This window comes from Rutidosis leptorrhynchoides, chromosome 11 (genome assembly GCF_046630445.1).
Source record: "Rutidosis leptorrhynchoides isolate AG116_Rl617_1_P2 chromosome 11, CSIRO_AGI_Rlap_v1, whole genome shotgun sequence".
Classification (NCBI taxonomy): domain Eukaryota; kingdom Viridiplantae; phylum Streptophyta; class Magnoliopsida; order Asterales; family Asteraceae; genus Rutidosis; species Rutidosis leptorrhynchoides.
The window spans coordinates 31,035,898-31,062,356 of NC_092343.1; the positions used below are offsets into that span (position 1 = coordinate 31,035,898).

Genomic DNA, 26,459 nt, shown 5'->3' on the forward strand with positions numbered 1-26,459 from the left:
TTAAAACAAACATTCTGTAATGAGAAGAAAAAAGGTCCCATAAAGGACCATTTGAAATTCATGTATCGTTTAAGAAAGAGATTGTGTTCTTTTAATAATTTTCCTCTTCCAAGTTCCAAGCCGATGGATCAATAATTTCGTGCATGTTATTGACATTCTAGAGTGAGAAGATCTTTTTAAAATTGGCGATAGACTTGAGGATTTCTATCCAAGTCCACCATTTTCCCTTGGTTTACAAATTGTGTTATTCTGTTTAGGCCCAATGTAAGCCCATTTTAAAGGAAAATGGACATGTGTATCGGCAATAAACAATCGAGTACAATGTCTTTAATTATACTCGCATCTTCTACCCATATATTGTTGATCTCTAGACCCGCGATGTAAAACAGAATTCTTTCGAATACAAGAGATCATATATATGAAAGTATAATAATGTATTCTTGTCACCTAACTTTAGCCAAGTGATCACTGAATTCACTTTTAAGCAATTAATTAATGAAAGGGGTTCACTTTCATATTCCTATTGTACTATACATAACTTGTTATAGTACCATATACTATACGTGCACTCTACCCGTATGTGGGAGCTCATCATTTTCTTTGGCTCTAGTGAGGTTTTCTAGCTCAAAATATCACAATCTTGATTAATTAATTTAATGGGTTGTCAATTTTTTAAAGCACAATCTTCCATTCAAATTCCAATTAGTACTTAAATTCATAAAAACCTAGACTTTTTGTGTGTACTTTAATTAGCTGTCTCATATTATTTAACTACTCAATCTAGCTTTAGCAACAAATTCATCTTCTTTCTCTTCAAAAAGTGTCTACAAAATTAAATCTTTTTGAAGCTTTCATAGTTTCATGTTGAGTTTCTCAAATGGTAAAGATGTCAACTTTTAGTGGTTTAGAAATTGGTTTAAGTTTTTTATGTGGATGTGTCCTCTTGGGTTGTGTTTCACAGGTTTACTATTTTCTTTGGTGGAAGAAAAGAAATACTATAGATATTGAAAATAAAAAATCATCTTCTTCTTCTTCATGTTCTCCCTATTATACCCTTACTACCCTCTCCTACATTTCATGTTGGAAAAACATTAATTCCACAAAACCAACAAAAACCCAAGAAAATAATCAAGATCCAAACACGGGTTTGGTGCAAGATCAAGTTTTTAATGATTCAGAAGAAGAAAGTTTGGATCTTGAACTCATGAGGCTCCATAATCTTCATGGCCCACCAAGATTTTTGACCACTATCAATGAAGAAACTAAAGAAGACTTGGAATCACAAAGTAGTAGAAAGTGTTCAAGAACAAGAAGTTTAAGTGATCTTGCAGCTCATTTTGATACCCCACAAGCTTCACCACCAATAAAAGGGTTACACTTAATAAATCTTGAAAGTTGTCAATTTCATAATAATGAATTGAATTTAAATCCTTTGTTTGAGAATGATGTTAATATAGTGAAATCTTCACCACCTCCCACATTTAAGTTTTTGATAGATGCAGAAGAAAAGCTTTTGAGGAGATTGATGGAATTAGAAGGTGAAAAAAAGGAGGTGAAAAAAGATGGTTCTTTTGTAAAAATGACTGCTGGTAAAAATCATGTTTCAACTGCAAATTCAAAGGTGATTCCACTGGCTTCTTCACCAACAAACAATTAGCAATTTAGCATGCAGTAAGTCAGTCAGTTATCATGCCACTGCCTGTAGTTGACAAATAGTTTTTACATTGTTTTGTAAATACTGTAATGTTATTTTTTAATTTTTTTGGTATATTATTAATGATTAATGATGTGTATGCACAATAAATTACATAAATATCACCAGCCATAACTTAAGTGGATTGGTGCGTATTTCATTTGGAAAAACTGAATTAATAAAGTATACCCAGACAAAATTTGGAACGCCCCGGACGCTCTCAAAGAAATACAAACCATTTCGTTTGATTGGATCTCTAATAGAACGAGAGGGAGGAAATTAGATTGGCAATCGTGGATCTCCAATCCGGTCGCATATATCACGTTAGTGTAATCATTCGTTTTGAACCATTGTAATTCGTGTGTTATTTGTCGTGTTTCGTTTGTTTAACATATGTGATTGTATTGATGATCCATCTCTAATGGATCCTATCATCTTGTATCTTTGGTTTAATCGATGAAATTACTTGCTTGCTTTTCAAAAAAAAAAAAAAAAAAAAAAAAAAAAAATTATTGCTAAGTTAATTTTTCAGCGAAGTACTCAATTTAGTTGGAATAAAGCATGGGAAAACAGAACATAAATTTTTTATTTTTTGAGTATAACTTTTTTCCTCCCATAAATTGTGCATTTCGTCAAAGGTATTTTTTTACAATATACATTGTGCAATACACAATATAAATATAAATAAATATGAATATTAATATAAATATAAATAAATATGTTTGTTGTTGGCATGTTTGGTAATGATTTAGATAATACTTATCAGAGAATAATGGCGATAAGCATGAAGCATGTTCTTTTGCTTACTTCAAAGGAAAACTTGTGGGGTAATGTGTTCACTTGTTTCTCATTACTTCCCTCCCACTCCAATTTATATATTATTATTTTCATTATAACTAGTTAAAGATCCGCAAAATTTGCGAGTTGAATTAACAGAGTTGGAGTAAAACCACAACGGTAAAGGTTTGTGAATAAGAAAAGGAAATTGAACGACATGGGGAAGGTTGTTTCGGCGCCGAAAGCTTCTCTTTCAAAGGGTTTGGAGACAAGGTGTAAAATTATGAAAACCAACAATTATTCAACCACAATTACACAATCTGTAACGATTACACACAAGAATCAATCTAGAAACAAGATTACAACCCTAATTACTCAAACAATATCAACTATATTTGAATAGAGCAAACATCACCAACTATTAATTCACAAACAAGCCATAGATCAATAGTTAAACATTATAACCCATACTAATTGCTTGCATTCTTTCCTTATTATGAAACTAATGTCAACAAAATTGTGGAAATTGCTTTCAACGTCAACGACCAATTAACAACAAATCTACACTAACGCACATAATGATACACTACCAGCTAGTGTACAGAAATTTAACAGAAAAGCATATATAACTGAAGAACCGTTCACCATAAACATGAATAAAAGGACATAATAACCATAAGTTTGAATAGAGCGGACAGTGAATAGAAGATACAAGAAGAGCGAACAACGATTAGATTTGAAAATCATACAAAAAGTCATTTTCTCATGTATTTATATGGTTGACACTACTACATCTATTTTCCCCTATTTCCGCATAAAGAACAAAAAAATTAAATGTCACCAAAACACCAACCGAAAGGTTAGCAACATCTTTTGACTCTACTACATTTATTTTCCCTTCTGCATAAGAGCATTTTCAATGGAAGTGTCAAAGCTTAGCAAATATGATGTCAATTTGAAGACACCATTAGGAGTAAGGTGCCAAACCATTGACAATATTCACTAGTTATCCACTTCGTCTATTTCAAGCATTTTTCATTACACACGAATTGCAAAATTTTGTTGTACATTTTGCATCTAAAGTTATTCCATGTATTATTAATTAATTAAAGAAGTGTGTGATGGTTGGGAGTAAAATGTGATGAGTTATTGATAAGAAAAAAAATGATGATTTGGCTCTGATGTGGCAGTACGTTAATTTGAAGACGGGTGTAACAAAAAAATTAAGATTAAACAAAGCTAACATATCAATATGATCACACAAAGCCAAATAGGGTGGCATACACACACACACACACACACACACACAAATCAGTTCATCTGAAAATTTTAATATGTTCATTCTGCAGGGACCTAAGTAACCATTATCTAAATTGGATGCTTAAGTTTGAAAAGAAAACTTAACTATTGCAAAACACTACTCCAAATTGTATGCCCAAAACATAAGTCGAATCTTGATACCATTAGAGATTCGTGTAATAAAATAAGTTTGAAGTGGATACTCTAAAAGACATAAGTTGACTTACCGTGCCTAAGAAGTGATCAATGATTCATGACATTCTACATCCTTAATAGGAGAGGATTCAGGGATCCCCTAGTCAATAATACAAACGCGTGACATACAAAGCCTCACACATTATATATCAATTAATAATTATGGAGAGTTATATTAGGTATTCAGAAAAACTCACCGATTGTACCTTTTTGTCATCTCCAAATATGTTCAGAAACAAGCCACACAGTTCCCTCCATCTTATAACATTTCATCAACGATGCAGTTTATATCATGTTGAGAGTCATGAATCCCTATTACCATATGAAAACTTAATTTCTGAGAAAAGATAGATACATGAGAAAAGAATTTACCATAACAAATAAGTACCATTGAAAATAATTTCTATAACATTGCTGCTGCTGATTTTGACTGCATTGAATTTTATTTGATAAAATTGCAAGGTTTTCAAATTTAGGGTAAGGATGTAGATGAAGGCTGTGAAGGAGACTGCGGAGAATGATGAAAAGATAAAATTACCCTCATGTGTGTTGCATTTGAGGTCACTTAACAGAGCTTGACTAACATGTCTTTGAGTCAGGTACCAGTCGTGCAATAATATCAAACATTAGGGTCATCAACGTTAAAAAAAATAATTTAGATCAATTAATAAAAATTTGGAGCACATATTAAGGACCCATGACTTAATTTTATTCTTATTTGTGTTAACTATTAGCCCATATGTACTTTATCATTAGCTAGTTAAAGTCGATCGATCTAACGGGAAGAACATAGTGGGACAGGAGACAGACTCTACATCTTTTGCAGCATCTTTTGCCGCTTTCGATAAACATGATGAACAAGATGGCTGCCTAGAAGGTCGAAGGGAGTCGTATAAATCTCAATGATCCGGCCCGTACGGTTTCTTCTCTACCCAAAAGGCAAAGGAATAGAAGGTCGGTTCAGGATGCCGAAAGGGACAACTTCATCGAGTTCATCAAAGATATTTGAGGCATCTTCTTGTTCGACTTTCGGTTGTAGCCAATTTAGATAATTATAGTTTCTAATTTCTTCGTTGGCGATTAGATCAATTACCCCCTTCTAGAGGTTTGTTTATAGTATGGTATGGTAGTCGGTCTTGTCTTTTATTTCAGTTCGGATATTCATCATCTTTAGTTATATGTCGTGAGCTCTCTTGTTAGTTGAGCTTGTATGTTCTAGTTGTATTTTGTATTTAGAGTTTATATCTTTTTAATGAAGTCTCTATTTCGTATTCAAGTTTATATTTTTCTCGCCGAAAAAAATATTGCCCAAAATGCAAAAGAACATGTGATTTAGCCTAATCACATAAACCCACATACGACAAACGAATAAGCGATACGATAAATAAAGCATAAACGACACAGGGATTTAACGTGGTTATATCCCAACTCCAAACATGGAGAAGGGTTTACTCCACGAGCGCAAACCAGAGAATTTTTCTTATTAATTTCGTGCACACATTTACATGTTACAATGAGATGTTTATATAGGCAAAACTAAACATGGAAATAACTTTGGGAACAAGAAAACACCCGCAAAACTAAATGGGTCGCGCCGCGCCTTAAGGCATGCATGATTTCGAGTCAGACTTTTTTTTTCTTTCTTTTCCTTGTTGTTTTGATATTCTTCACACATCCAACAATCTCCCAATTGAAAATGATCTAACAACCCATACCAGATTATCTGTCTAGACTTCATTGAACCTACCCATCTATACCGCCAAGAAAGCTTCTTGGGACACGTACATTCTCACCAACAAGTTAGCAACTTTCGATAAAGAGTACTTCAACTACACTTGCCAAAACGTAATCAACTTCACCTGTCAATTGTGTTAGACACCCACAAAAACTCTAGATCACCCGATTATGGAACTCCATTTGAACACCGCCGAATAAACACCCGGGACACGCATCACTTCCACGCCATGGGAAGGAAGACTTTCGACACTCAAATACCTGAGTAATAATCTGATCTTCGTTGCTAGCTTGGGTCATCTCTTGATTTCTGCGCCACCATTGAAGTGTGCGAGACTTCAATCACAGGATTTTAAACAGGAGACAAAACCGCCTCAACTCATCACTCTAGACACGCCCAACCCTATCGCCGACATGTCAATGATCATCCTTATAAAGAATTTCCGTTTATCACTGATTTTCCTTCACAGCAATCAGAAAATCTGACAAACGCCCTTGTAGACTATTCAACAAGGCTCCAGTGAGAACGCATTCACAACCTCGAAATCTACACTTTCAACTTTCCGCTTTCACGCTGGTACACTGATCCTCATAGCTATGAATTTCACGAACCCATCTTCTCAATCTCAAGCACGATCCCAATGTACGATCAAGAAAATAAACCGCTACTACCCGAGAAGAATCTGTTTCGTACCACCCGATCAGTTGCAAATTTGAAACAAATCAAAACCATTTAATTAAAAACTGACAAAATATATATTATTTTTTTTACAGGAGCAGCGCACCATCCAACAGGTGCGGCGCTTTTGTGACCCAAGAGCGGCGCTTTTGATGCCAAAAGTGGCGCTTCTACCAACTGATAAAAAATACCACCAGATGCTGATCAGGAGCGGCGCTTTTGTCCCCAAAAGCGATGCTCCTTTACCTGGGAAGTGCAGTTCGAAATTTGACTAAGTGTCATCCCATCCCAAATACTCAAACACAAGTTCACACCCAAAAATCCCAAGCACAAGTTCAATATGACTCAAAATGCATTCAATTCATAAAATAAAAGTATTTAGACAACAAAACGGGCACCACGACCCTTGGGACTCCAACGACACGTTAAATACATTAAAGTAGCGATTTTGACCTAAAAGAGTTTAGTTTCCAAACAAACGACGAGCATGGTGTTTGGGATTAAACTACCAAAACCTAAGTCGAAATCCAAAAGCGTCCACTATCTTAGCAAAACTGGGAGATCTCTAATCCAACCATATACCCTTGCCTTTATCCACGCCAGAGCCTAAAAAGGTAAACAACGAGAGGGTAAGCATAACGCTTAGTGAATGCAATAATTATACATATACATATATAATATACCCACTTGCAAACACTTACACACATACCGCATACATGCTAGCAATTTAATTAGCATACCATCTCAAAGTATAAGGGCAATAATCTCCAACACCGCAACTAGCATATCCAATAGCATATAGTCGAACAAATATAATATGCTATACTACAACACATACATAAACCATATGGTTAACCATACTCGCGTCATGGTGCTACCGGCTCCGTGGTTCACACCATACGCATTTGTCATGATGCTACTGGCTAAATGGTTCACATCACAACCTGAGTCATACTCACGCTAAGGCGCTACCGGCTCCGTGGTTCACATCTTAACAACTCGTGCTATAGTGCTACCGGCTCCGTGGTTCACACTATAACACACGTACCATGATGCTACCGGCTCTATGGTTCACATCATAGCACACTTGCACATGCTATGGCACTACCGGCTACGTGGTTCATACCATAGCACACAAATAAATACACTATATACATACACGTATAATTATTCCACTCACCTTAACGCCTTTGGTGAATGTTAAGCCAAGCTCGCAACCTTCAATGTAACGTACCTATTACATTATGCACATAATCAATCATACAATCAAGTCAACCAACTCACTCACCATCCTAGTGTCATTTTGACCCATAATGCAAATGTGACCCATTTGCACCATTAACCCTAACACTAGGTCGAGATTACGCTAAATCACTAACGTCAATCGATTATGGTCTTAATACACTTATGAACATAATATTAGTGCATTTTCATACTCATTAGGCAACTTAGGTCACCCAAGACTCATTTGACCCATTCCAGGGTCAACACACCCATTTGGGTCATCCACAAACCCAAATAACACCCATTCACTTAATCAACAAAGTGTGCTAATGATTAACTAAACATTTAAGACCCATAAACACAATTATCACCTCAAAACCCTAGGTTTGTCATTATTGGGTTCTCATGACCCAAACCTACCCAAAAACCCCCCAAATCACTAACAAATGGGGTTTATGTTCACCACTAACCCAAACCCTAACCCTCAAACAAATCAAAGTAAAGAAAATCAAGATTAGGGCATACCACCACAATCAAATCGTAGCTAGTAACGAGGTAAACAACTTTAATACTTGCACTTTGACCCGAATCACTCTCCTTCAACAAGTTCTTGAGCTTTCTCACTCTAGGATCTTTTTCTCTCTCTAAAATTGAAGTGAAAAGGATTAGGTAGTTGAAAATGTAGTTAATGGTACTCTAGATCTAATCTTGTGGCTTTAAATTCGTTCATATGCTAAAAGACCAAAGTGCCCTTCTTATTTTTACAATTTAAATAAAAGACCCAAAATTTTCCCCTGTCCAGGAACGGCGCTCCTGAACCTAGGAGCGGCGCTCCTAGTGTGTTTTCTTGATATTTTTGGGTCGTTACAAGTCTCCCCCACTTGAATCGAAGCGCGTCCTCGCGATCCTAGCCGCATGATAAGCAGGAAGATACATTAAAACAAACTCTTCGGATTCCCACGTAAACTCGGAACCCTTCCGATGTCTCCATTGAACTTTAAAAGTCCTCACCTCTTTGTTACGCAACATTTTGACCTTTTCGTCAAGAATGGCAATCGGTTCCTTGACATATTCTAACTTGTTGTTCAAGGAAATTTCATCCAACGGTACCCACATCGAGTCATCCGCAAGACACTTACGGAGGTGGAAAACATGGAATGTGTTATGAATCCCCGCAAGCTCTTCAGGTAACTCTAGCCTATAGGCAACTTCACCAACACGAGCCAAAATTTTGAAGGGCCCAATAAACCGAGGAGCTAACTTCCCCCATTTTTGGAACCGAATAATACCCATCCACGACGAAACCTTAAGCATCACCACGCCACCTTCTTGAAACTCAATCGGTCACCTACGTTTATCGGCATAAGATTTTTGTCTATCTTGCGCTGCCTTTAATCGAGCCCGAATCATCTCAATTTTAATATTCGTCTCTAAAACCAAGTCGGTACTCCCGATTTCCTTTTGTCCTACCTCACTTCAACAAACCGGAGTTCGACATCTTCGTCCATAAAGCATCTCGTAAGGTGGCATTCCAATACTAGTATGATAACTATTGTTGTACGAGAATTCCACCAAAGGCAAGTTCTCATCCCAACTTCTACCGAAATCAATAACACACGCCCGTAACATATCCTCCAATGTTTGATTCGTACGTTCGGTTTGACCGTCTGTTTGAGGATGATACACCGTGCTCATTTTCAATTGTGTACCCATATCTTCATGAAACTTATTCCAAAATCGAGAAGTGAAACGAGTATCCCGATCCGAAACAATAGATATAGGAACCCCATGTCTCGATATCACTTCCTTGATAAACAACTTTGATAGTGTTTTCGACGGTACCGTCTCTCGCATGGGAAGAAACAATGCACTTTTCGTCAACTGATCAACTATCACCCAAATTGTATCAAATTGAGTCCTCGCCGTCTTTGGTAACTTTGTAATGAAATCCATGGTAATATGCTCCCATTTCCATTTCGGGATTTCTAACGGTTGTAACATACCATACGGCTTTTGGTGTTCGGCCTTAACTTGAAAACTGTGACGACCCGGAAATTTCCGACTAAATTTAAACTTTATCTTTATATGTTTCCGACACGATAAGCAAAGTCTGTTATATTGAATCTCAAAAACTTTGGAACTATGTTCATATGTTTAGTTACCCTTCGACTATTCCCAACGATTCAGTGCATATATAATTATATGTTATATAAATATTAATTAAAGACGTTAACAAAGTATTAGATGTATAAGACTTTACATGAACTTATTTATTTCGATATATGTTTAATATATTTATCGGCGGAATTAAAAGATAATATCAAATGATTGAATTATCAGATACATTGTGATATGATTATGAGTCTCTGTTGTGAGGTCCACACTGATTTAAGAAATATGTTCTTTTAACAAATATTCGAAAAATGGTAAAGTGATCTACATGTGAGAACAAAGTGTCAATTAACGATAACTAGACAAAAGTTAATGGAGATTCCTGTTTGATTTCCAATACATGTTTTACAATAATTTACTCATGACTTTTGATAAAGTAACTATTTAACTTTCACATTATTTAATGTAAGGGTGAAATTATGAAATGTAGATAATATCGACAAGTTAAATTATGATTGTGATAATATATTTATTAGATTTATTATTATTGATATTAATATCGATATTATTAATATTATTAGATAAGAAGGGAAACATGTAGTTTGTTATATCTTCATTATTGTTAGATATTATTAATATTAGAAAATATAAAAAAATTAATATTCATTATTATATAATTATATTACATAATCTATAATATGTAATATTTATACATTAAGAATATTTGTTATAATAATATTATTATTATTTTAAATAATATTATCATTACTAGTATTATGAATATTATTATTTCTAAAAATATAATACATAGATATATATAAATGTTTGATATGAATAAGTTGTATATTAATATTACTATTATTAATATTACTATTATCATTAATAACATGAATGATATATTAAGTAGTGTTATCATTAACATTATTATTATCATTTTTTTAACTTATTAAAATTATCAATTGTTAGTTAAAATTATTATTAATATATTTATTAGAATTATTGATATTATTATTATTATTATTATAAGAATTTTCTATTATTATTCAGTATTATTAAAATAACTACTATTAATTAGTATTATTATTATTAATATAATTATTAATTAATGATATTAATTATATATAATAGTATAACATCGACATGTAACAAAATTCGGCTATATCTGTTTTATTATTTTTTTTCTATTCGTTTATTGAAACTGGATACCATAATTCAATTCACGTCCATATCATAAATCAATTAGAATCTAATCAAACTGTTAAATTATGTACTAAACACATAATATATAATACTAACTTTCACTGCAAATCAGAAATTAAAACAGAAATAAAAAGAAAAAGGGAGTCGACCTATGTTCTTGAGGAATTTTATCAAAATCTCGAATTCGAGTTCCATTTAAAAAACTATAAATGCAAGATTGTTAGGAATGATCTATGTAAACTATCTGTAAGTTTCCAACTTCCAATTCTTTCTATAAATTTCAAATTTATGAGTCAAAGATAAATTTCAAAAAGTCAACTGTTTTGTTCATCCAAAAATTCGAACTCATTTTGATGTTTTAGGATCAATTAATGATCCAGAAAGTTTCTAGGAATGTTTTACTACCTAATTCATGTTATAACTTTTGTCCAAAATAGTCTTGAATTCGATATTTGATTTTGAGTTCATGTTCTTGAATTTTGAAAAAGCAAAAACTCGAATTTGAATTTCATTTAAAAATCTATAAATGTAGTTGTGTTAGGATTACTATAAACGATCTTTCTGCAAAATTAGAGTTTCCAATTCTTACTATCGAATTCTAATTTAAGAGTCAAAGGTTTTGAATAAAAAGTCAAGCGAGTGTTCTAGGATCAAATTAGAGATTTAGGTATCGTTTCTGTTGAAATTAAGGATTCATAAAGTTTCCATGAGTCAGTTGCAACACAATTCTTACCCGAAAAGCTACAGTGTTTTTGAAAATCACTATTTGCTACAGTAAAAATCATTTTTGCTACAGTGTTTTCGAAAATCACTATTTGCTACAGTAAAAATGACTTTGCTACAGTAAAACACTATTTGCTATAGTAAAAATGATTTGCTACAGTAAATACTATTTGCTACAGTAAACACTAATTGCTACAGTGAAAACGACTTGCTACAGTGAAACACTATTTGCTACAGTGAAAATTATGTCGACAAACTAGAAAACAAAACGAACATGAGCTGGACACAAGTGCCATGCGATCGCATGGGCATATGCCTTCCCAGCCATGCGATCGCATGGAAGGCTGGGACAGGTGAGGTCCTATAAATTCGTTCGATTTCAGGCGAGTTTAAACATATATCCTTTTCATCTATCTATCTCCCTCTGTATATATATATATAATTATTTATATTATTATTATTATTATTATTATTATTATTATTATTATTATTATTAAATATTAATATTAGAATTAATCTTATTATTATTAGTAGTATTTGTATTATTATTAGTATTATACATAAAATACTACGATGAGGTTATGTCCAAATGATTTCAAAATGATTTTTTCGAGCGTGAAAGAGCTAAGGAAATTATGATTTATAGCTAAGGAGGTGATGGGTAGTATTCGAGGGTATTGCTCGTGAGTCAAACTAGTGTTTATCATCTCCGTTGCGTCTACGTAATTTTCTACAATATTGAATCACAATATTGATACGTGAGCATTCATATCTTATCTTTTATATATTAATAGTGTATCCATATCTAGTGCTCGAGTATATATGTTTATGCATGCTTGTATGCTTTAATTTTGTCGTTAGATAGTTTATGATGAATCACGAATTTGATACATATGCTACTGATATAAAGTATATGATATGCATGTTTTTGGAAAGCTGGCGAAAAATTACTAACTTTTCATTTAGAAATCGCGTGATTTTGATGAACGGATTAAAAGATATGGTCAACTGAATTATGTTTGACGTTAATTGAAATTGTGTTTGAAACTGTAAATTAATATTTAAACAACTTGTCTATGAGATTGATAAACTGGATTTTTAGATATTACTAATCGAGTAAATGAATTTCTATATAAGGCACGTCTCGTTTTGTTGAACAATTGTCAAAGTTGACTGTCTTATCATGTTTTAAAGCTTTATAAACACTATAATCTGATTTTACAAGTATTGGAAAGCTATGTGAAATAATAAAATATTTTCGATTGCCATGATAATTCAAATATAATATAGCTCCTGAAATAAATAATAGTTTGAGTTTGATAAACTATAAATTCGTTCAATTATCAAGACTTATACTATTAAAGATCATATTGGATCAGGTTGACTTTTGAGATGACTTTTGTTAACTTTTGCATGTTGGTCTCGAGCATTAAGATCGTGATACACTATGATCCAACCTAGCTTGTTAGACATGTATTGACCAACATATGTTCTCTAGGTTGAGATCTACGATTATGTTGCATTCTGAGTTTCGGTCACATTTCGATGAATGACCTTATGTGCTGCTAAGGTGAGTTTCATATGCTCCCTTTTTAATTGCTTTTGCAATCTATATTTTTGGGCTGAGAATAAATGCACTTTATTTTAAAAGCAATGGATACAAGTACATACTAAATTCTACACCGAGTTTGAACCGAAAATCCCTTAGCTTTAGTAACTAGTAGCTGCCGGTTATAAGGACTGGTGGGCACGAATAGTTGTATATGGATCCATAGGGCTTGATATCCCCGACTGTTCCAGGTATAGAAACCCTAGCCTGAACTATAAAACAGACGTATGCTATTTGAGTTTAGTACATGATGGATTGCGTGTATTGTACATGTTGGTTGCATGTATGTTAAAACAGGGGTACTTATTATAACGTTAAAGTTTAGTTACCAGGGTGCTCAATTTCGTAGAATATTTTGATAAACGTTTCAGGATGAAACAACTGAAATCTTGTGATCCACCTATATATACAGATTGTGCGCAACATTAAAACTATGAACTCACCAACCTTTGTGTTGACACTTGAAAGCATGTTTATTCTCAGGTTCCTAGAAGTCTTCTGCTATTTGCTTATCTGTTATACAAGCTATGTGCATGGAGTCATACATGCTTTATTCGAGAAAATGTTGCATTCACAAAATCATCACCATGTATCTTATTTTGACTGCATTATCAACGGATGTAGTATTGTAAACTATTAATTACGGTGATTGTCTATATGTAGAAATCATCAAACATCAAAAACTTTGGAATTTGATATTCAATTATGGTGTGCCTTTTTCAAAAGAATGCAATGTTTACAAAACGTATCATGTAGAGGTCAGTACCTCACTGTGAAATCGATGAATGATGTGTTCGTCCAAAGGGATTTGGACGGATCATCACAGTTGGTATCAGAGCTTGAGGTCATAGGGAACCAGAATTTGCATTAGTGTGTTTAACTGGTAATTGTTAGGATGCATTTGTGAGTCTGGACTATGACCGTATCTGTTTTTACCGAGTTTTGCTTACCATTTATTGTCGGAAATTACTTGCTTATCATTCCTAAGTCTAGACATGTCTTACTGCATTTACTGCATAGATAGTGTATCGACAAAATTCATATCTTAGCGTATTTGTTACATTAAACTTTTCCTGACATCATCCGAAAATTTCTCCGTAATTTATGGGATTTTGGTATTATATATACATATGTAAATTATGTATTGAAGAATACCAAATCTAAGTCCTATAATCTATCTCATATCAAAAATCATTTCCCTGATTACACAAAATAGATCCTGTATCTAGTTCAAATTCCTTAAATTCCGACAGCTATTCCGATGTGGATATTCACCTGTACTCCGAAGACAGTGTAACCGGAATGGATCAACCAATTAGCCATCACCTATTCTGGATGAATTGGGGATGGGTTCGTAGCCTACTTAGTCATTGGAGACAAGAAGAAGGTGATCCCTTCCATCCACCACATTCCCCTCTTGGCGAAGAACCTGAAGCACTTACCGGCGAACCTGTTCGTAATACCATTTTCCCTCTCATCTCCATAGTATCTCGTCATGATTATATACTATCTCAAATTCTTGATCTTATTCATCCGCTCATCCGAACCGCCAATCATCCCGGTGTATTAGAAGAAGTCAACGAGCTTCGTGCTCGGGTAGTGACTTTGGAGAATACGGTGCAAAGATTACAAGCACCAGCAGCATCACCGGCATCAACAGTACCACCATCATCAACACCAATAGTATCATTACTACTACCAACAACAACATCCGCATCCCACACCTCAACATCACAATCTGTACCTCGAACATCAACATCATACGCACCATAGATACCAAGGAATACCAACAACAACAAACGATGAAGTATTGATTCATAACTTCATCGAAGAAATATTTTGCAGAGAATATGTAGTTTCTAAAAGTTTTAGAGATTACTTATTCTAGTTCTAATTGTAAACCAGATGAGTGAGCAAATAGAAATGATGAAATAAAACCCTGATCGGAATGGTGCATGATTTATAAGCTAGATCTGTTTTACCAGCAGCATCAACAGTACCGTCAGCATCACCAGCACCATCAGTGCCGTCAGCATCGTCAGCATCAGCAGAATCTACAACATCACAAGCTCCGCCAGATCCATAATCACCGCAAACATCATCACTAATCAACAACGCGTATATAGTATCAACGAGTTATGAAGTATTAACTCATTCCCTCTGAAGAAATTATATGTATATTTTATATATATATATATATATATATATATATATATATATATATATATATATATATATATATATATGAATTTTAAGATCAAAATAAATCTTTTCGTACTAAGCTATTACGTGTGAATCTTAACTACTCGATTAGTTCATGTTATTAATATGCTATGATGTACATCCTTCGTTAATGACTTAATAATCGTTAACTATAATCTCTGCTTCGACTTAATAGATTCCATTTCATAATAAATCAAGTGTATTATTCAAATACATGTTTGATTTTACACTTTTATTTTTGATGTACTTGAAACTTTCCAGAAAACATCATTCATACCTTGCGAAGTTAGCAAGAGTTCCATGAGCACCAACATGATTCACTGAGAAAATATCAATAAAACTGAATAACGAAGTATTGATTACATTAGTGAAATACTCTGTGAAAATTATGAAATCTTTAATGTTTTAGAGATTATTCAATATCTAATCCAGCCGAAAATCAAATGAGCTTAATATGATATTAACTCATTAAATCTGTATTACATCTGAAGAAAATATACATACATATATTTTCATAAAGACTGTAATAAAATTCTCTGGTACAAAATATTACTTGTGAAACTTTTAATGGGTAGGTAATACCCAAAAGATATATAAATTCACAATTAATATGTTACATTCTTCGATTCCGATTCAGCAAATCATCAACTATACTCACTACTTTCACAACGATATACATTCTTTCCTAGAAATCAACACAACCATTTGCATCCAAATTGATTACATATTCTGATTTTGAAAAATCAGAATCCAAGCCAAGATTTAACAGAAAACATCACTCTTAGATTCTTACATCTTTCAAATGCCATACTTTGAATTCAAAACTGTACTAGAACATCATATGTATACATATAACATTTATCTCTTAGAATTATGAGCTTTCATTCTGAAATTCTTAAAAGCAACCAGTCTACAAATCAATACTCTGAATGTTGAAAAAGCTGATGAAGCAGCAAAAACTGTAAACGACTTTAACAGTTAAAAGTTTGATGATAAAGAATAGTGTGTTGGCAAAGCTCAGAAAAGTTGGAACTGGAAAACGGATTGAGCAAACCATGAAGGAGGCTATGGACAAATCACAAAGACTAAACCTGCCTTCAAAGAATCCAAATGATTCAGTATCTGCTGAAGTCATTAACGAATACCTTGCTCTTGACTCTAAACCTTTACGGACAAATCTTCTTTATCATCTTTCGATATTAGAAATTCTAAGATATCATCGTATCTTTCATTATAAATATCCTCGATATTTCTGAAGATATTTTCATAACTATTCTTATCTGAAATCATTTATCTCCTCGCGTTATCTGTATTACATCATAAAAGAAACTGTTTAGTTTCTATATTCTGTAAACCTTCGAGTTTAAATTTTGAATATTTTTGAAGCAGTGTTGGGAACTAAAGCATGAATTAGTATAATATAATGACACTTGATCAACGTGATTATATTACAGTAAGTCATGCTGAGTTTCTAATGGAACGTGATGATTCACAGATCATAACGTCATCATGTACCATCTTACACGACTCTTACATTCTATCCAATATATAAACATATCAAGAACAAAATTCTTGATAGTGCTATCTTTTCCCTTAAATTCTGGTAATTTGACAAGTCAGATTGTGCTATTACCGTTTCTTTCTTAGAACCTTAATTATGTTCATTCCGAAATTCATACCTACGAATTCTGGACCATTATTCGCTTGATTTAAAGTCGGGAAGATAAAACAAAAGCATGAAGCTTCAAAATATAAATGGGGGTATAAATCGAAGCAAATAGGAGAGAGCATTAACTGTGGATGTCGATGATTATAGAAAGACAGAAGCAGGGACTCTGAAAAATAAGGAAAGATATAAAGCTCGACGACAACACATAAATTACAAACCGTGTATATCAATAAGTATTGCAACGTAAAGACACGGGAGAACTAAAAACACTATAAAGCCAAGAGTATAGTAAAAGTGAATAGATTCCTCCGGCGATAGATGAAAAAGAAGAATGATATATATGAAAGTTAGGAGTATATCAAGAACCAGAACTGGATAGAGCATATTGACGAATACTTTAAAGTATGAGTTGAGGGAGGAAAAATAGAAGGTGAGCTGTAGAGATAAAGAAACGAAGGGAGTGGATTTATAGTGAAAAATCTAACAGAGCAATCATGACAGGTTATCGCATTTAATCAAAGAAGATCCTAATTTCCTTAATTATCGAAGAATCAAATCTTATTACGAAGATTTTCTCTAAATCCCTTGAACTCCGGAAATCAATCCTATCTACATCAAAAGATATGACGAATCTACATTTATTCATTTCACTCTTTTGTGATAACTTCACTCGTACTCTTCACAAAATCAAATTGTTTTATCTATATTACTCAATGATGATTAAACTCTAATTTTCAGCTCGTATACGTCATGAAAACATACTTATTGTCAGCTATGACCATCCCAATCAAATTTCGGGACGAAATTTCTTTAACGGGTAGGTACTGTGACAACTCGAAAATTTCCGACCAAATTTAAACTTAATCTTTATATGTTTCCGACACGATAAGCAACGTCTGTAATATTGATTCCCAAACTTTTTGAATTAATGTTATATATTCAGGTAACCTTTGACTATTGACCGACGATTCACGAACATCTATTTGTAGATATATATATATATATATATATATATATATATATATATATATATATATATATACAATAAGTTGGAATATTAATTATTCATAAATAACTTGCAATGCGTATTTAAAAACTGATTTATGTATATTAAATAAAGATATATACATATATATAATTTCAAGTTATTTATTAAACGATAGTAACATTCGTTTATTGATTCGATTGATATTTAGATAAGTTAACTAAAACATTTAAGATGAACAAGTAAAACACTAATTTACTACAGTATTTTCGAATTGCTACAGTACCCGAAAAGCTACAGTGTTTTCGAAAATCACTATTTGCTACAGTAAAAATCATTTTTCTACAGTGTTTTCGAAATTTACTATTTGCTGCAGTAAAAACGACTTTGCTATAGTAAGACACTATTTGCTACAGTAAAAACGACTTTGCTACAGTAAAATACTATTTGCTACAGTAAACACTATTGCTACAAATGAACACTATTTGCTGCAGTGAAACACTATTTGCTACATTGAAAAATTATGTCGAAAAACTAGAAAACAAAATGAACATGAGCTGAACACAAGTGCCATGCGATCGCATGGGCATATGCCTTCCCAGCCATGCGATCGCATGGAAGGCTGGGACAGGTGAGGTCCTATAAATTCGTTCGATTTCAGGCGAGTTTAAACATATATCCTTCTCATCTATCTATCTCTTTCTGTATATATATAATTATTTATATTATTATTATTATTATTATTAAAGATTAATATTAGTATTAATCTTATTATTATTAGTAGTATTTGTATTATTATTAGTATTATACATAAAATACTACGACGAGGTTATGTCCAAATGATTTCAAAATGATTTTTTCGAGCGGGAAAGAGCTAAGGAAATTATGAGTTATAGCTAAGGAGGTGATGTGTATTATTCGAGGGTATTGCTCGTGAGTCAAACTAGTGTTTATCATCTCCGCTGCGTCTACGTACTTTCCTACAATATTGATACGTGAGCATTCATATCTTATCTTTTATATATTAATAGTGTATCCATGTCTAGTGCTCGAGTATATATGTTTATGCATGCTTGTATGCTTTAATTTTGTGGTTAGATAGTTTATGATGAATCACGAATTTGATACATATGCTACTGATATAAAGTATATGATATGCATATTTTTGGAAAGCTGGCGAAAAATTATTAACTTTTCATTTAGAAATCGCGTGATTTTGATGAACGGATTAAAAGATATGGTCAACTGAATTATGTTTGATGTTAATTGAAATTGTGTTTGAAACTGTAAATTAATATTTAAGCAATTTGTCTATGAGATTGATAAATTAGATTTTTAGATATTACTAATCGAGTAAATGAATTTCTATATAAAGCACGTCTCGTTTTGTTGAACAATTGTTAAAGTTGACTGTCTTATCATGTTTTAAAGCTTTATAAACACTATAATCTGATTTTACAAGTATTGGAAAGCTATGTGAAATAATAAAATATTTTCGATTGCCATGATAATTCAAATATAATATAGCTCCTGAAATAAATAATATTTTGAGTTTGATAAACTATAAATTCGTTCAATTATTAAGACTTATACTATGATAATAAACATGTATAGATTTAAAGATCATATTGGATCAGGTTGACTTTTGAGATAACTTTTGTTAACTTTTGCATGTCAGTCTCGAGCATTAGGATCGTGATACACTATGACCCAACCTAGCTTGTTAGACATGTATTGACCAACATATGTTCTCTAGGTTGAGATCTACGATTATGTTGCATTTCAAGTTTCGGTCACATTTCGATGAATGACCTTATGTGCTGCTAAGGTGAGTTTCATATGCTCCCTTTTTAATTGCTTTTGCAATCTATATTTTTGGGCTGAGAATAAATGCACTTTATTTTAAACGCAATAGATACAAGTACATACTAAATTCTACACCGAGTTTAAACCGAAAATCCCTTAGCTTTGTTAACTAGTAGCTGCCAGTTATAAGAACTGGTGGGCACGAATAGTTGTATATGGATTCATAGGGCTTGACATCCCCGTCTGTTCCAGGTGTAGAAACCCTAGCCTGAACTATAAAACAGACGTATGCTATTTGAGTTTAGTACACGTTGGATTGCGTGTATTGTACATGTTGGTTACATGTATGTTAAAACAGGGGTACTTATTATAACATTAAAGTTTAGTTACCAGGGTGCTCAATTTCGTAGAATATTTTGATAAATGTTTCTGGATGAAACAACTGAAATCTTGTGATCTACCTATATATACGGATTGTGCGCAACATTAATACTATGAACTCACCAACCTTTGTGTTGACACTTGAAAGCATGTTTATTCCCAGGTTCCTAGAAGTCTTTCGCTGTTTGCGTATCTGTTATTTAAGCTATGTGCATGAAGTCATACATGCTTTATTCGAGAAAACGTTGCATTCACAAAATCATCATCATGTATCTTATTTTGTGTAGTGACCCGAACTTTTCTATGTTTATATATATATATATATTAAATGAAATTGTTATTTACATGATTAAGTGTTTCCAACATATTAAGCAATCAAACTTATTAAGACTTGATTAATTGAAATAGGTTTCATATAGACAATTGACCACCCAAGTTGACCGGTGATTCACGAACGTTAAAACTTGTAAAAACTATATGATGACATATATATGGTTATATATATAGTTATCATGATATTATGATAAGTAAACATATCCTTAAGTATATTAATAATGAACTATATATGTAAAAACAAGACTACTAACTTAATAATTTCGAAACGAGACATATATGTAACGATTATCGTTGTAACGACATTTAATGTATATATATCATATTAAGAGATATTTGTGCATCATAATATCAAGATAATATAATAATTTAAAATCTCATTTGATATTATACACATTGGGTTAACAACATTTAACAAGATCGTTAACCTAAAGGTTTCAAAACAACACTTACATGTAACGACTAACGATGACTTAACGACTCAGTTAAAATGTATATACATGTAGTGTTTTAATATGTATTCACACAATTTTGAAAGACTTCAAGACACTTATCAAAATACTTCTACTTAACAAAAATTCTTACAATTACATCCTCGTTCAGTTTCATCAATAATTCTACTCGTATGCACCCGTATTCGTACTCGTACAATACACAGCTTTTAGATGTATGTACTATTGGTATATACACTCCAATGATCAGCTCTTAGCAGCCCATGTGAGTCACCTAACACATGTGGGAACCATCATTTGGCAACTAGCATGAAATATCTCATAAAATTACAAAAATATGAGTAATCATTCATGACTTATTTACATGAAAACAAAATTACATATCCTTTATATCTAATCCATACACCAACGACCAAAAACACCTACAAACACTTTCATTCTTCAATTTTCTTCATCTAATTGATCTCTCTCAAGTTCTATCTTCAAGTTCTAAGTGTTCTTCATAAATTCTACAAGTTCTAGTTTCATAAAATCAAGAATACTTCCAAGTTTGCTAGCTTACTTCCAATCTTGTAGAGTAATCATCCAACCTTAAGAAATCTTTCTTATTTACAGTAAGATATCTTTCTAATACAAGGTAATACTCATATTCAAACTTTGATTCAATTTCTATAACTATAACAATCTTATTTCGAGTAAAAATCTTACTTGAACTGTTTTCCTGTCATGATTCTGCTTCAAGAACTTTCAAGCCATCCAAGGATCCTTTGAAGCTAGATCCATTTTTCTCATTTCCAGTAGCTTTATCCAGAAAACTTGAGGTAGTAATGATGTTCATAACATCATTCGATTCATACATATAAAGCTATCTTATTCGAAGGTTTAAACTTGTAATCACTAGAACATAGTTTAGTTAATTCTAAACTTGTTCGCAAACAAAAGTTAATCCTTCTAAATTGACTTTTAAAATCAACTAAACACATGTTCTATATCTATATGATATGCTAACTTAATGATTTAAAACCTGGAAACACGAAAAGCACCGTAAAACCGGATTTACGCCGTCGTAGTAACACCGCGGGCTGTTTTGGTTTAGTTAATTAAAAACTATGATAAACTTTGATTTAAAAGTTATTCTTCTGGGAAAATGATTTTTCTTATGAACATGAAACTATATCCAAAAATCATGGTTAAACTCAAAGTGGAAGTATGTTTTCTAAAATGGTCATCTAGACGTCGTTCTTTCGACTGAAATGACTACCTTTAAAAAACGACTTGTAACTTATATTTCCAACTATAAACCTATAATTTTTCTGTTTAGATTCATAAAATAGAGTTCAATATGAAACCATATCAATTTGATTCACTCAAAACGGATTTAAAATGAAGAAGTTATGGGTAAAACAAGATTGTATAATTTTTCTTGTTGTAGCAACGTGAAAATTGGTAACAAATCTATATTAATCATATCCTAGCTAACTTATATTGTATTATACATGTATTCTAATATATTATGTAATCTTGGGATACCATAGACACGTATGCAAATGTTTTGACATATCATATCGACCCATGTGTATATATTATTTGGAACAACCATAGACACTCTATATGCAGTAATGTGGGAGTTAGCTATACAGGGTTGAGGATTGATTCCAAAAATATATATACTTTGAGTTGTGATCTAGCCTGAGACGTGTATACACTGGGTCGTGGATTGATTCAAGATAATATATATCAATTTTTTTCTGTACATCTAACGTTGGACAACTAGTTGTAGGTTACTAACGAGGACAGCTGACTTAATAAAATTAAAACATCAAAATGTATTAAAAGTGTTGTAAATATATTTTAAATATACTTTGATATATATGTACATATTTGTTATAGGTTCGTGAATCGACCAGTGGCCAAGTCTTCCCGACGAAGTAAAAATCTGTAAAAGTAAGTTATAGTCCCACTTTTAAAATGTAATATTTTTGGGATGAGAATACATGCAGGTTTTATAAATGATTTACAAAATAGACACAAGTACGTGAAATTACATTCTATGGTTAAATTATCGAAATCGAATATGCCCCTTTTTATTAAGTCTGGTAATCTAAGAATTAGGGAACATACACCCTAATTGACGCGAATCCTAAAGATAGATCTATTGGGCCTAACAAACCCCATCCAAAGTACCGGATGCTTTAGTACTTCGAAAATTATATCATATCCGAAGGGTGTCTCGGAATGATGGGGATATTCTTATATATGCATCTTGTTAATGTCGGTTACCAGGTGTTCACCATATGAATGATTTTTATCTCTATGTATGGGATGTATATTGAAATATGAAATCTTGTGGTCTATTGTTACGATTTGATATATATAGGTTAAACCTATAACTCACCAACATTTTTGTTGACGTTTAAAGCATGTTTATTCTCAGGTGAATATTAAGAGCTTCCGCTGTTGCATACTAAAATAAGGACAAGATTTGGAGTCCATGTTTGTATGATATTATGTAAAAACTACAATCAAGAAACATGTGTCGATGTAATATATTTCTTTTGTAAACCATTATGTAATGGTCGTGTGTAAACAGTATATTTTAGATTATCATTATTTGATAATCTACGTAATGCTTTTGAAACCTTTATTGATAAAATAAAGGTTATGGTTGATTTAAAAATGAATGCAGTCTTTGAAAAACGTCTCATATAGAGGTCAAAACCTCGCAAAGAAATCAATTAATATGGAACGTTTATAATCAATATGAATGGGACATTTCATTTTGACTGCATTATCAACGGATGTAGTATTGTAAACTATTAATTACAGTGATTGTCTATATGTAGAAATCATCAAACATCAAAAATTTTGGAATTTGATATTCAATTATGGTGTGCCTTTTTCAAAAGAATGCAATATTTACAAAACCTATCATGTAGAGGTCAGTACCTCACTGTGAAATCGATGAATGATGTGTTCGTCCAAAGGGATTTGGACGGATCATCACAACTTATGTGCTTCATTAAGTAGTACTTGTCGGTAACCACCCATTTTGGGCACCTACACTCTACCTTGGAAAGACAACAAACTATGCGGGCCTAAAGTGATAGACTCCGTTTGCCTGATAATTTGCTCTTCATGCTTGTTGTTAACGAAAGCTTCAATCTGAATCTCACCAAGCTTCTCAAGAAAATCGTTAGAAATAGTCATGCGCAACGACCCTACTCGTATTGCCGGATATTAACTCTTTCGGCTCAACTTATCCGCGACCACATTCGCCTTACACGGATGGTAAAGTATCTCACAATCGTAATCTTTCAACAAACCAATCCATCTACGTTGTCGATTGTCCAAATCTCATTGATCATAGAGAAATTTTAAATTCTTATGATCCGAATAAATCGTACACTTGACACCATAAAAGTAGTGGCGCCAAATTTTTAACGCATGAACTGCCGCCGCCAATTCAAGATCATGAGTCGGATATCTCTTTTCGTGTTCCTTTAATTGTCTAGAGGAATAAGTAATGACTTTACCCCGTTCCATTAGAACACACCCAATCCCATTTATTGAGGCATCACAATAAACCATCATATCCTCAATTCCTTCTGGTAACACCAACACCGGAGCTTGACACAATTTCTCTTTCAACAATTGGAAAGCGATTTCTTGCTCATTCTCCCAATTAAATCTCAAGTTCTTCCTCATCAACTTTGAAAAGGAGAAGCGATTTTAGAAAAGTCTTGGATAAACCGACGATAATAACCGGCCAATCCGAGGAAACTTCGGTTTTCCGTTGGTGTAGTCGGCTGTTCCCAACCCTTCACCGCCTCTATTGTGACGACCCGAAAATTTTCGACCAAATTTAAACTTAATCTTTATATAATTCTGACTTGATAAGCAATGAATTTTAATAAATCTTGAACCTCTAAAAAAAGTTTTACACAAGCTTTTGGTCACCCTTTCATTCTGACGATTCACGAACGTCATAACTTGATTTAATTGTTTAATTATTGTGTATATATATGGATATATATATATATATATATATATAACTTGAAAATATGATAATTAAATATCTCATTAAGTTTATTAACAAAGTATTTTATATATATATATATATATATATATATATATATATATATATATATATATATATATATATTCATACTACTAATTTAAAGAGTTTTCAAACAATATATATATTACTATTTAAACGACGTAATTAACTTATGTTAAAATGTATTTACATATAATGTATTACGAGTGTAAATACATCCTTACAAGTATTGAATACACTTTATAATATACCAATACATATAAAGGATAGCTATACTCGTATTTCCGTTCAATTTCCTCAAAGAATTCTACTCGCATTCATACGGTATTTTTACCCGTATTATACACAGCTTCTAGAAGTATTTACTATTGGTATATACCAATAGAAATCTGCAATTATTTGTGTATTATGTCATCCATGACCTAATCAATTTAATATATCATGCATGACTTAATACAAATTAACTTATCTTAGATATTTTCACTAAAAGCCAAAATTATAAGCTTATAAATAAGGACCATTTTAACTCATTTTTACTCCACATTTTCTTAAACTAAAAACACACACTTGAATGCTCTTATATCATACTTTAATCTCAGCAACTTTTCTCTTCATAATCAAGGTAAAATACTTCTCAAAATCCTTGTTCAATTCCTTGTATAGTTGCTATCTTATTATACTTATAAAAGTTGTAAAAACTAGAACTTGTTTTGGTGAACACCAAGCTTGTTTGAAAAACTAATCTAATCTTTCTAACTTAACTCTAATAACACTTATTTATATGTATTATGATGTTATATTAAGTTAATATAAGAACTTATAACTTGTACATATGAAGAACACCTTGAAACTTAACATATATCCTTTAATCTCCATTCGGTAAAAAGCGGGCTGTTTTGGGTTGGGAATTAAAAACCTATCTTAGACTTTGAGTTCAAGGCTAAGACTTTGGAAATATGTTAATATATATAAATAAGACTTCCAGTATTTTTTCATGATTTTAGACAAAGTGAAAGTATTTTATCAAAAATCATATATTGGGTGGATGCCGGGATTTTTCCAAATCTGTCCACCGACACAAAAAGAGGGTAAAGCTCTAAAAATTACTACTTGGGATGAACTTTTCGAATTGGTTTTATAAAATTTACTTCTTAATGAATCCATATCAATTTTATTCACTTTAAACGGAGTTGTAATGAATATTTGGCGAGCAAAACAAAATCTGCTAAAATTAACGTTGTATGGACGAAATTTATATTATAAAAACTATATTAACCATATCCTTGTTAACTTTCCTATATCCTATAT

General features: G+C 32.4%; 1 protein-coding gene across 2 annotated transcripts; it reads left to right on the forward strand.

Annotated features, from left to right (window-relative positions):
• The first annotated feature begins 704 nt into the window (after window positions 1-704).
• On the forward strand, window positions 705-2,110 carry LOC139877645 (uncharacterized). 2 transcript variants are annotated; one of them, XM_071865072.1, is made up of 2 exons: window positions 705-1,675; window positions 1,887-2,110. In XM_071865072.1, exon 1 carries the CDS (start codon window positions 878-880, stop codon window positions 1,655-1,657), a length of 780 nt encoding a protein of 259 aa, XP_071721173.1. In that variant the 5' UTR covers window positions 705-877; the 3' UTR covers window positions 1,658-1,675; window positions 1,887-2,110. The 2 variants fall into 2 exon arrangements, with proteins under 2 accessions (XP_071721173.1, XP_071721174.1); XM_071865073.1 differs by having other exon boundaries at window positions 705-1,671.
• The last annotated feature ends 24,349 nt before the right edge of the window (window positions 2,111-26,459 follow it).